This window comes from Oncorhynchus tshawytscha, linkage group LG11, assembly GCF_018296145.1.
Source record: "Oncorhynchus tshawytscha isolate Ot180627B linkage group LG11, Otsh_v2.0, whole genome shotgun sequence".
Classification (NCBI taxonomy): domain Eukaryota; kingdom Metazoa; phylum Chordata; class Actinopteri; order Salmoniformes; family Salmonidae; genus Oncorhynchus; species Oncorhynchus tshawytscha.
The window spans coordinates 30,023,142-30,036,509 of NC_056439.1; the positions used below are offsets into that span (position 1 = coordinate 30,023,142).

At 42.2% G+C, this 13,368-nt stretch overlaps 1 protein-coding gene across 2 annotated transcripts in view; it reads right to left on the reverse strand.

Moving 5' to 3' along the window:
* Positions 1–394: 394 nt before the first annotated feature.
* Positions 395–13,368, reverse strand: part of LOC112261700 (serine/threonine-protein phosphatase 2A 56 kDa regulatory subunit epsilon isoform) — a 39,494-nt gene continuing 26,520 nt past the window's right edge. For both annotated transcript variants that reach the window (XM_024437269.2, XM_024437270.2), the window contains 9 exons: positions 13,165–13,295; positions 13,009–13,068; positions 12,575–12,683; positions 12,323–12,376; positions 12,154–12,204; positions 11,747–11,866; positions 3,903–4,030; positions 3,212–3,313; positions 395–2,885 (listed from right to left, as the gene is read on the reverse strand). In XM_024437269.2, the coding sequence (XP_024293037.1) occupies positions 2,786–2,885; positions 3,212–3,313; positions 3,903–4,030; positions 11,747–11,866; positions 12,154–12,204; positions 12,323–12,376; positions 12,575–12,683; positions 13,009–13,068; positions 13,165–13,295 (855 nt within the window). In that variant the 3' untranslated portion in view covers positions 395–2,785. The remainder of the gene's footprint in view (positions 2,886–3,211; positions 3,314–3,902; positions 4,031–11,746; positions 11,867–12,153; positions 12,205–12,322; positions 12,377–12,574; positions 12,684–13,008; positions 13,069–13,164; positions 13,296–13,368) is intronic.

Below are 13,368 nucleotides of genomic sequence, written 5' to 3' on the forward strand. Positions count from 1 at the left end.
GCCAAAACAGTCCTCTCCGTCTACAGCTGCCAAATCCTACTAGAATCCATCTAATTCCAGGCAGATTAAGCCAAGAGAATCCAGTTCCCATGTTGAACATTGTTAGGAACAGTCAAAATGACAGGGAGTAGAAAAACAAGAGCCACACTTAGAGCAGATCACAATCACAGCGTCAGCAGCGCCGCTTGGCCCTTTCAAACAGAGCAGTCAGAACTAGGGACTAAGACTTTTAAAAAAAAAGGTGAGCTCTGCCTCGATAGCGGTGGAAAAGATAAACACTGCCAGACACACAGTAGAAATACCCTAAATAAAAGTAGAATCTAACTGAAATAAAGCTAAACCAATCAGACTGCCTAAAAGAAACTCCCCAGAAAAATTGCCATTGACAATAGAGAAAGGTTGCTCTTATTTAATAATTAGTTATTCTCATTTTCATACAGAACACTGGACAGATAATCTCTTACCTGTAGATGAAAACACCACACATGCATTTTCCTTTGGGATGATCTTGGCAGAAAACCTAAAAAGTAAAGCTCCATTGTCCTCGTAAAACTTTGCCTACCAGCTATCTACAACAAAACATTCAATGGTTACCCAAGGACAATACACTAGTGACTATCTTGAGTGTGATGGTGTGCGCGCGCCAGGTCAACATTACACCCACCTTCCACACTCTCTCACACAGGTCAGATCACATTACACCTTAAATGACCAATTTAAGACCTAGTTAAGTGTTTTGATAAGTTTGGTGCAGAAATCTACATTATTCACTGATATTGTAACAGGGCTGAATAAAAGCTCACAAATTACATATCAGATGCAATCAACTACAGTGACTCAATGGCTGCTATGGGGTCCATCAGATGTGAAGTCTTGCTGCCCTCCTGTGGCACTCCAAGATAGATTTACATTTGTGGTCAAGTAAAATGATCTTTACTTGAAAATGGAAAAACAAAATTCATATGTTCTGCTAATTGTTGTTGAACAAGTCAATTAAACACAAACAATAAGCCAACTCTTCTAATCGATCATTCGTCATATCAAAGGATATCGAGACGCTCTTTGTGGACTGCAGGCCGCTTCACAGCTGTCGCTTGACTTGATCCAAGCGACAACAACAAGCAGAATCAATTAGTCATGAAATGCACAGCACCATTTCAGAGTAGCTCAGCAACAATCAAAAACACAAGACCCCTTCATTCATCCTTTCACCTCTCCATCAAACACAGGCACAAAACAAACAGCAGTCTATGGTATGAAAATAAGGCAATCCAGCATCTGGGCTTTATCACAAAACAGGTTTAATTTAATATCTCTTTATTTTTTAAAATAATTAAACATTTGTATTTCTCCAACCCTTTTTTTCTTCTTCATTTTAATCATATATCTTGGCCATCCTAAAGCACACGTTAATTCTGTCAACAATGGGGTCAACAATGCTGAACTTACTGTAAATCTGAACAGGATATCAACTGCTCCATGCCTTCCCTCTCTCTGCCCTGCCCTCACTCACTCCACAACTAAAAAATAAGATCTGATGGTCAAAGAAGTTTAATCCAAAAATCCAAAATGAGAGCTAAAAACCAAGAAGGAAACAAAAAGAGAAAAAAGAAAGAGGGGAAAACACTATCATAAATACCAGTAAGTCTTACCTCTTATAATACCTCTTATATACTGGATACTCCTCGACTGTTCCGAAGCAAAAATATATGCTAAATTACTACAAGATACAAGATATCAGTGTACTGCATATAATAACAATATACAATTTTGTAATACTGTGAAGAGTACACCCGGGACGGATGCTCCTTTTCACAATAGGAGAGTTTGGCGCTTCTCTACAGCTCGCAATCGTTTTACATTTTTCGTATTTGCTGTGTGGCTGGAGGGTACCAGTGCCAGACTGATACCAGGCTGCCTGGTACTGCAGCGTCAAAGTCCACAAACCCAAAGAGAGACAACTGAACTGACAGATACCAAATCAATCATTGGGGAGCCAGATGCACACAGATAAGTGAACAGAAACAAAATGTGGAAGTGGGGAGAAAATGGTGCGAGAGGGTGGATGTAAGTGTGTGTATGAAGACCTTCCCTTTACCGTTTTTTAAAACTCCCTGTACATACAGGCCCTTAACATGTTTGCCTCTTGGAGGAAGGGTCGAGAAAGACGGGGGGGTTCAATTCATTTCCTCATGGCTAATGGGTCCATAATACTAGCTTAGCTTGAGCATGGAGAGAGGCAGGTCAGGAGGGGTCAGAGGCTGGTCCTTACGGAGGGAAGGGGTGTCCTCTTGGTCAGGGCGGAGCCTCCCAAGTATCTCACTCAGTCAGGACGTCCCACACAGGGAGAGGTACAGAAGCACCACAGGAGACAGAGTGAAAGAGAGAAAGAGCATGGGTTTGTAGAGATGGAAAATGGGTTTGTATTCAGGGATGTGGGGTTCTCAAAGGGCAAGGTTAAAACAATCTTTTCTTTCGCTGTAGATTTTTTTCCAAGAAGAGTTCATTTCAAGTCCTACTGTCCAATGTCTTTTTTCCCCACAAGTTCTTTTTGTTTTTTCTTCCTTTTTTTTAATAATTTTTTTTCGCAGTAATATCAGTTTAAGGGAAAAAGAAAAAGTTATTTACAGTGATGTTGAAATAATGAAACAGACGTGTGAATCTACCGTAAAGTAAGTCGCACAATACAGAAAAGGAGAAAAAAAATAAAAAACACGGTTGCTCCATGTCATTCCAGAGGGCGCGGCTCTGGTGGACATGGATGGGAGGGGAGTGTGGCGCTTCGTTAAGTGGGAATGATCCCGTCGCTCCTAAGGCCCCTCTTCAGCTCCAGGTCCCCCAGCTTCTTCCAAAGCTCCTCCCTCTCCTTCTCTTTCTTCTTCTCACTGCAGACAGTACAGATCACACAGGGGGAGGGGGGACTAGCTGCAGATTACTGAGAGATTACTACTGGGTTTACCACCACAACAACAACAACTCTTGGCCAAGTACCACCCAATCAAAATGTCTTATGCTGCCAGAGTTAAGAATCACAATATTACACACACACAGTATATGAGCGAAAGTGAGATTCTGTATATAAATAACTGTAAATGTTTGGTATGAACCTGTGTAGTGAGCATGGCCTATACGAGTGAGTGGGTGTTTAAAAAACTACAACAGTGCTCTGACCACACCACATACGATCCTTTAGTGATGCTGCATATCTTACCGCTGGCGGTCTGACTTGTACGTAGCTGTGAGTTCATCAAACAAGGTACTGTTCATCTCCATGAAGGCTTTTAGTACGTTGTACACCAACGCCACTATCGCCCTGCAAGAAAAATGTAAAACATGCCAACATTGTTACGGTTTTCTTCCGTTGAAGGAGAGTCGGACCAAAGTGCAGCGTGGTTAATACGATACATCTTTAATGAAGATGACACACGAAAATACAAAACAACAAACGGAACGTGAAAACCTATACAGCCTATCTGGTGAAATACAAAACACTGAGACAGGAACAATCACCCACGAAACACTCAAAGAATATGGCTGCCTAAATATGGTTCCCAATCAGAGACGAGAATCACCTGCCTCTGATTGAGAACCGCCTCAGGCAACCATAGACTTTGCTAGAACACCCCACTAAGCCACAATCCCAAAACCTACGAAAAACCCCCATACATAAACACAACACAAAATAAACCCATGTCACACCCTGGCCTGACCAAATAAATATAGAAAACACAAAATACTAAGACCAGGGCGTGACAAACATTAACTCTTTTACACTTTATTTTTTTCTATATTGAGCCAAGAGTCTAAACAAATACAATAGAATATACAACCAAATACAAGAAGATAAATCAAGTTTTCTGATTGGATAAATCTGTGTGAGGGGTGTGCTGAGGTGGACTCACGGGTTCCAGTGCTCTTTGGAGATCCGGTAGAGGCTGGCGAACATGATGGGCAGGATGACGCTGGAGTTCTCCTCGATCAGACTCATTATGTACTCATTGTTCCAGTAGTACAGGGCCCTCTCCGCCACCTGCCAGGGACAGAAACACACACACAGAGATTGAATACAAACAGCCATTGAAAGATGGTTGCAATTTCAGTTTAATCCATCAGAAAAGACAGATCAAATAATACAAACAAATATTGTGGTTCAACTCAAATATACTAAATGATAAACATTATATAAAATAAAATACATATTTTTAAAGTATAATCTTTGTAAATGATCTAATGAATAGGACTGGTGGGGTTGTCACATATGCAGCTAAAGACCAAAATTGGTTAAAGAAAATTGGGATAAATAAAAAAGTATACCAGTTACCAAAAAACGTACCTGTGTATTATAGATTGAAAAATAGTTGGGAAGAGATTTTCGATGTACCATTTCCATGGCACATGGTTTATGAACTGATATGCAAAACAACACTGGATTCAACAATGGAATTTTTCCATTTAAATTATACCGTGTGTCTGGATATCAATCCAGACAATACCGCATAATGACAATGCAAAAACTGTTTTTTAGAAATATTTGTACATTCATCATTTAAAAAAGACAAATCATTTATTTATATAGGTATTCAGACCCTTTTCTATAAGACTCAAAATTGAGCTCAGGTGCATCCTGTTTCCATCGATCATCCTTGAGATGTTTCTACAAGTTGATTGTAGTCCAACTGTGGTAAATTCAAATTTATTGGACATGATTTGGAAAGGCACACACGTCTATATAAAGATCCCATAGTTGACAGTGCATGTCAGACCAAAAAGAAGCCATGAGGTCGAAGGAATTGTCCGTAGAGCTCCGAGACATGGTTGTGTCAAGGCACAGATCTGGGAAGGGTAACAAAACATTTCTGCAGCATTGAAGGTCCCTAAGAACACTGTGGCCTCCATCATTCTTAAATGGAAGAAGTTTAAAACCAACAAGACTCTTCCTAAAGCTGGCCGCCCAGCCAAACTGAGCAATCGGGGGAGAAGGGCCTTGGTTAGAGGTGACCAAGAACCCAATGGTCACTCTGACAGCGCTCTAGAGATGGGAAAACCTTCCAGAAGGACAACCATCTCTGCAGCACTCCACCAATTAGGCCCTTAAGTTAGAGTGGTCAGACGGAAGCCCCCCAGTAAAAGGCACAGGACCGCCCTCTTGGAGTTTGCCAAAAGTCACCTAAAGGACTCTGACCATGAGAAACAAGACTCCCTGGTCTGATGACACCAAGATTGGCCTGAAAGCCAAGTGTCACATCTGGAGAAAACCTGGCATCATCCCTACGGTGAAAGATAATGGTGGTAGGATCATGCTGTAGGGATGTTTTTCAGCGGCAGGGACTGGGAGACTAGACAGGATCGAGGGAAAGATGAACGGTCAAAGTATAGAGATCCTTGATGAAAACCTGCTCAGGACCCCAGACTGGGTTGAAGGTTCGCCTTCCAATAGGACAACGACCCTAAGCACACAGCCAAGACAACGCGGGAGTGACTTGGGGACACGTCTCTGAATGTCCTTGAGTGCCAGAGCCCGGACTTGAACCTGATCTAACATCTCTGGAGAGACCTGAAAATAGCTGTGCAGCATGGCTCCCAATCCAACCTGACAGAGCTTGAGAGGATCTGCAGAAAAGAACGGGGAAAAACTCCAAATACAGGTGTGCCAAACTTGTAGCATCATACCCAAAGAGACTCGAGGCTGTAATCGCTGCCAAAGGTGCTTCAAAAAAGTACTGAGTAAAGGGCCTGAATACTTATGTAAATGTGATAGTTTTTTAATTTTTAAAGAATTTGGTAAAAATGTTTCTAAATGTGTTTTTGCTTTGTCATTGTGGGGTATTGTGTGTAGATTTAGGTGGAAAAAACTACTTAATACATTTTAGAATAAGTCTAACGTAACAAAATGTGGAAAAGGGAAGTGGTCTGAATATTTCCCAATGCATTGTATATGTGGGATACAACCATCCCAGCTCTGCAGAATTTGCTGCGAAGAGACAGAATCATTATATCATTTGTTTTGGTACTGTCCATATGTAGCTTATTTTTGGTCACAGTTCCAGGAATGGCTGAAGAATTACAACATGTACCTCGAGCAAACTCTGCAGATAGCGCTACTAATGCAGACATTTTTTGGTACCCTTCCCCAGATCTGTGCCTCGACACAATTCTGTCTCGGAACTCTACGAACAACTCCTTTGACCTCATGACTTGGTATTTGCTCTGACATGCACTGTCAAGTGTGGGACCTTATATAGACAGGTGTGTGCCTTTCCAAATCATGTCCAATCAATTGAATTTACCACAGGTTGACCCCAATCAAGTTGTAGAAACATATCAAGGATGATCGATGGAAACACGATGCACCTGAGATACATTTAGAGTCTCATAGCAAAGGGTATGAATACTTAGTCAAGTACATAAGTATTTGGACAGTGACACAATTTGCATCATTTTGGTTCTGTACGCCACCACAATGGATTTGAAAGGAAACAATCAAGATGTGCTTTAAGCGTCGACTTTGATCTTTAATTTATGGGTTTTGTCAATTATTATATGAACCGTGTAGAAATTAAAACCATTTTTATACATAGCCCCCCAATTTAAGGGGTTCAAAAGTAATTGGACAAACTAACATATTCATAAATTAAAATGGTGAGTTTTAATACTTGGCTGCAAATCCTTTGCAGTCAATGACTGTCTGAAGTCTGGAACCCATAGACATCAACAGATGCTGCGTTTCTTCCCTGGTGATGCTCTGCCAGGCCTTTACTGCAGCTGTCTTCAATTCCTGCTTGTTCATGGGGCATTTTGCCTTCAGCAAGTGAAATGCATGCTTAACTGGATTCAGGTCAGGTGACTGACTTGGCCATTACAGAACATTCCACTCCTTTGCCTTAAAAGTATTGGGTTGCTTTCGCAGTACGCTCCGGGTCATTGTTCATCTGCATTGTGAAGCGCCATCCATTGAGTTTTGAAGCATTTGGCTGAGTCGGAGCAGAAAATATAGCTATAAAAACACTTCAGAATTCATCCTGCTGCTTTTGTCAGCAGTCACATCATCAATAAATACAAGGGAACCAGTTCCACTGGCAGCCATACATTCCCACTCTTCACAGGTGAGGTGGTATTCTTCGGATCATGATCATAGGATGTTGTTCCAGAACTGCACAGGCTTTTTTAGATGTTATTTGGAACCTCTAATCTGGTCTTCCTGTTTTTGAGGCATACCAATGGTTTACATCTGGCCAACTGTTGAAGGGGTTTTTCTTCACCAGGGAAAGAATACTGTCCACGACAGATGTTTTCCGTGGTCTTCTGGGCCTTTTGGTGTTCCTGAGCTCACCAGTGTGTTTTTTCTTTTTAAGAATGTACCAAATAGTTGATTTGGCCACACCAAATGTTTTTGCTATCTCTGATAGGTTTGTTTGGATTTTTCAGCCTAATGATCGCTTGCTTCACTGGCAGTGACAGATCTTTGGACTTCATATTGAGGGTTAACAGCAACAGATTCCAAATGCAAATGCTGCACTTGAAATCAACTCTAGACCTTGTATCTGCTTACTTATAAATGAGCTAATGAGGGAATAACACACCTGGCCATGGAACAGCTGAGTAGCCAATTGTCCAATTACTTTTGGTCCCTTAAAAAGAGGGGGACCACAAATAAAAAATGTAATTCCTACACCGTTCACCCGATTTGGATGTAAATACCCTCAAATTAAAGCTGTAAGTCTGCACTTCCAGCTCATATTCATTATTTCATTTCAAGTCCAATATGCTGTGGTAGACAGCTAAAATAATAATAACTTGGTCAATGTCCAAATATTTATGGACCTGACTATGTAAAATAAGGTAAAAAAATATTTATGCATTTGCAAAAATGTCAAAAAATCTGTTTTATGGGGTATTGTGTGTAGATTGAAGGGGAAAAACTCCTCCCGAAGTCACCTCTTCACTGTTGACGTTGAGACGGGTGTTTTGCGGGTACTATTTAATGAAGCTGCCAGTTGATGACTTGTGAGGCGTCTTTCTCAAACTAGACATTCTGATGTACACGTCATCTTGCTCAATTGTGCACCGGGGCCTCCCATTCCTCTTTCTATTCTGGTTAGATCCAGTTTGCGCTGTTCTGTGAAGGGAGTAGTACACAGTGTTGTACGAGATCTTCAGTCTCTTGGCGATTTCTCGCATGGAATAGCCTTCATTTCTCAGAACAAAAATAGATTGATGAATTATAGAAGAAAGTTCCTTGTTTCCGCCTTGCGCCTGTAATCGAATCCACAAATGTTGATGCTCCAGATACACAGCTAGTCTAAAGGCCAGTTGTATTGCTTATTTAAATCAGGACAACAGTTTACAGCTGTGCTAACATAATTGCAAAAGGGTTTTCTTATGATCAATTAGCCTTTTGAAATTATAAACTTGGATTAGCTAACACAACGTGCCATTGGAACACAGGTGTGATGGTTGCTGATAATTTGCCTCTGTATGCCTATGCAGATATTATTATTTTTTTTTTAAGAAATCAGCTGTTTCAAGCTACAAAAGTCATTCACAACATTAATGTCTACACTGTATTTCTGATAAATGTTGTGTTAATGGCCAAAAAATGTGATTTTCTTTCAAACAAGGACATTTCTAAGTGACCCCAAACTTTTGAACGGTAGTGTTTGTGTGTGTGTGTGTGTGTGGTGTGTACAGTACCCGTCATTAGTTTGGACACACCTACTCATTCCAGGTTTATTTTTAGTATTGTCTGAATTGTAGAATAATAGTGAAGACATCAACACTATGAAATGACATATGGAATCATGTAATAAACAAAAAAATAAATTATACACTGCTCAAAAAAATAAAGGGAACACTTAAACAACACAATGTAACTCCAAGTCTATCACACTTCTGTGAAATCAAACTGTCCACTTAGGAAGCAACACTGATTGACAATAAATTTCACATGCTGTTGTGCAAATGGAATAGACAACAGGTGGAAATTATAGGCAATTAGCAAGACACCCCCAATAAAGGAGTGGTTCTGCAGGTGGTGACCACAGACCACTTCTCAGTTCCTATGCTTCCTGGCTGATGTTTTGGTCACTTTTGAATGCTGGCGGTGCTTTCACTCTAGTGGTAGCATGAGACGGAGTCTACAACCCACACAAGTGGCTCAGGTACTGCAGTTCATCCAGGATGGCACATCAATGCGAGCTGTGGCAAGAAGGTTTGCTGTGTCTGTCAGCGTAGTGTCCAGAGCATGGAGGCGCTACCAGGAGACAGTCCAGTACATCAGTAGACATGGAGGAGGCCGTAGGAGGGCAACAACCTAGCAGCAGGACCGTTACCTCCGCCTTTGTGCAATGAGGAGCAGGAGGAGCACTTCCAGAGCCCTGCAAAATGACCTCCAGCAGGCCACAAATGTGCATGTGCCTACTCAAGCGGTCAGAAACAGACTCCATGAGGGTGGTATGAGGGCCCGCCGTCCACAGGTGGGGGTTGGGCTTTACAGCCCAACACCGTGCAGGACGTTTGGCATTTGCCAGAGAACACCAAGATTGGCAAATTAACCACTGGCGCCCTGTGCTCGTCACAGATGAAAGCAGGTTCACACTGAACACGTGACAGACGTGACAGAGTCTGGAGACGCCGTGGAGAACGTTCTGCTGCCTGCAACATCCTCCAGCATAAATGGTTTGGCGGTGGGTCAGTCATGGTGTGGGGTGGCATTTCTTTGGGGGGCCGCACAGCCCTCCATGTGCTCGCCAGAGGTAGCCTGACTGCCATTAGGGTACCGAGATGAGATCCTCAGACCCCTTGTGAGACCATATGCTGGTGCGGTTGGCCCTGGGTTCCTCCTAATGCAAGACAATGCTAGACCTCATGTGGCTGGAGTGTGTCAGCAGTTCCTGCAAGAGGAAGGCATTGATGCTATGGACTTGCCCCCCCCCCCAAACCTGAATCCAATTGTGCACATCTGGGACATCATGTCTCGCTCCATCCACCAACGCCACGTTGCACCACAGACTGTCCAGGAGTTGGCGGATGCTTTAGTCCAGGTCTGGAAGGAGATCCCCCAGGAGACCATCCGCCACCTCATCAGGAGCATGCCCAGGCGTTGTAGGGAGGTCATACAGGCACGTGGAGGCCACACACACTACTGAGCCTCATTTTGACTTGTTTTAAGGACATTACATCAACATTGGATCAGCCTGTAGTGTGGTTTTCCACTTTAATTTTGAGTGTGACTCCAAATCCAGACCTCCATGGGTTGATAAATTTGATTTCCATTGATCATTTTTGTGTGATTTTGTTGTCAGCACATTCAACTATGTAAAGAAAAAAGTATTTAATAAGAATATTCATTAATTCATTCAGATCTAGGATGTGTTATTTTAGTGTTCCCTTCATTTTTTTGAGTAGTGTATTATAAATATATTATATATATTTTATATTAGAGATTCTTCAAAGTAGCCACCCTTTGCTTTGATGACAGCTTTGCACACACTTGGCATTCTCTCAACCAGCTTCATGATGTAGTCCCCTCGTATGCATTTCAATTAACAGATGTGCCTTCTCAAAAGTTAATTTGTGGAATTTCTTTCCTTCTTAATGCGTTTGAGCCAATCAGTTGTGCATTAACAAGGTAGGAGTGGTATACAGAAGATAGCCCTATTTGGTAAAAGACCAAGTCCATATTATGGCAAGAACAGCTCAAATAAGCAAAGAAAAACAACAGTCCATCATTACTTTAAGACATGAAGGTCAGTCAATAGGGAACATTTCAAGAACTTTGAAAGTTTCTTCAAGTGCAGTCGCAAAAGCCATCAAGCGCCATGATGAAACTGGCTCTCATGAGGGCCGCAAGACCCAGAGATACCTCTGCTGCAGAGGATAAGTTCATTAGAGTTAACTGCACCTCAGATTAAAGCCCAAATAAAATGGACCAAGAAACACGAGCAATGGACATTAGACCGGTGGAAATCTGCCCTTTGGTCTGATGAGTCCAAATTTTAGGTTTTTGGTGTTTTTGTGAGATGCAGAGTAGGTGAACAGATAATCTCTGCATGTGTGGTTCCCACCGTATAGCATGGAGGTGGTGTGTGATGGTGTTGGGGTGCTTTGCTGGTGACACTGTCAGTGATTTATTTAGAATTCAAGGCACACTTAACCAGCATGGCTACCACAGCATTCTGCAATTATACGCCATCCCATCTGGTTTGAGCTTAGTGGGACTATCATTTGTTTTTCAACAGGACAATGACCCAAAACACACCTACAGACTGTGTAAGGGCTATTTGACAAAGAAGGAGAGTGATGGAGTGCTGCATCAGACGACCTGGCCTCCAAAATCACCCGACCCTCAACCCAATTGAGATGGACCGCAGAGTGAAGGAAAAGCAGCCAATAAGTGCTCAGCATATGTGGGAACTCCTTCAAGGCGGTTGGAAAAGCATTCCTCATGAAGCTTGTTGAGAGAATGCCAAGTGTGAAAAGCTGTCATCAAGGCAAAGGGTGGCTACTTTGAAGAATCTAAATATATTTAGATGTTTTAAACACTTTTTTGGTTACTACAAGATTCCATATGTGTTATTTAATCGTTTTGATGTCTTCACCATCATCAGTGTTGTGCTATAGAGCAAACTCCTATTGTCATGACAAGATAACGATCATAGGAGTAGACTACACAGCAAACAGTCATAGATATACTGAGATTAACCCTAAAAAACTGACAAGGTGTGTTCTTCTGTGTAGACTGACTGACCTGGAAGTGTGGGCTGGACACACATCTGGATATCTGTTTGAAGAGCGGCTCCTGGATCTTGACGAACTGTGTCGGCTCGATCACGTCTAGGATCTCCTCTAGCTCCCCCAGGTACATCACCTGAGAACATACCCAGTTACAAACACACCCTAACCCAGGTACATCACCTGAGAACATACCCTAACCCAGGTACATCACCTGAGAACATACCCAGTTACAAACACACCCTAACCCAGGTACATCACCTGAGAACACACCCAGTTACATACACACATGAGTAGGACAACACACACACACATCCTTAATATCCTTACTATCCAGGTACCACATCTAAACTCTCATTAACACTTCCAGCAGCAGCAGGTCACTGCTCCAGCCCCAGTTAGGGCAACAGCCAGGGCTCTTACCTCTTTTTGACTGCAGGTTTTTGGCCAGAACTTCAGTAATCCCCTGATGACCTGTGATGAGAGCGAGAGATGGGGGAAGTAGATGAATGAATGGAGACAGTGAGAAATCCTGATAATTCAAAGTTCCTTCTGATTAGAGGGTTGGTGTGACCATGGGGGGGGCACTTACTGGTTCTGTTAACGCTGGGTCTTTCTCTAGAAACTGTACAATGCAATACGCCAACTGGAAATAGGTCACAATAAAGAAAAGAATGTGAACACATTGTCAATGTTATGGTTGGAAAATACTAATTGGGATCAACTCACTGGACAGAGAAGTACAGTATTTGGGAGACAGACTCAATCATGTAGAACATTATCATTTTCAATCATGATTTCACACCTGGACATACACACACACATAAACACACACACACACTACCTGTGCGTGGAAGAGGGACAGACTCCTGACAGTGTGGAGGGGGATCAACACCTTGACCAGGAACTGTTTATGCTCTGCTTTGAGCGGCAGGGCAAAACCATTGATTATGCTGCAAGAGAGAGAGGAGAAAGGCAGAGCTAAGTGCTATACATGTCCATACAAAGAGGCCAGAATATACTATTGAGTCGACTGGAGAATCAAATGTTAACAAGACAGAGGACATCATATATTAACGATCAATCGCTTTACATGGGCCAACAAATTACACAGGTACTGTAGCTACTTTATGCAAGGTAACCAACCAGCCTTAGGCTTGACTACAGTACTACAGTGCCCAGGAAGGATGAAGAAGTAAAACATGTTTTACTCCATTAAGACAGCGCCAGAGAACAAAGGCGTCAGAACTAACCACAGGTCAAACCAGTGTCACATACCTTCCCAAGATCTCCAGCAACTCAGCAACCCCGTTGAAATGCTCAGTCTCATAAACAAAACTTTACGAGAGAGAAAGCGAGAATAAACCTTAGTGAAACATCCGTGAAAGTATCATGTCAATATGAATATAGTGAGAATGAGGAGCGCCGTCTTACCGTAGAAAAATATTATTGATCTGTTTTCGTATAAAAGCCCTCAGCCCCAGGAATTTCCCATAGATTCTGTGTAAGACTGTTTTCAGGTAGTCTCTCTCCCGAGGGTCCTCACTGTCAAAGAGTTCCAAGAGCTACAGAGAGCGAGAGAGAACGAGAGATTAAACAACTACAAACTACTCAAACTTGTACAACACTAGTCTACAT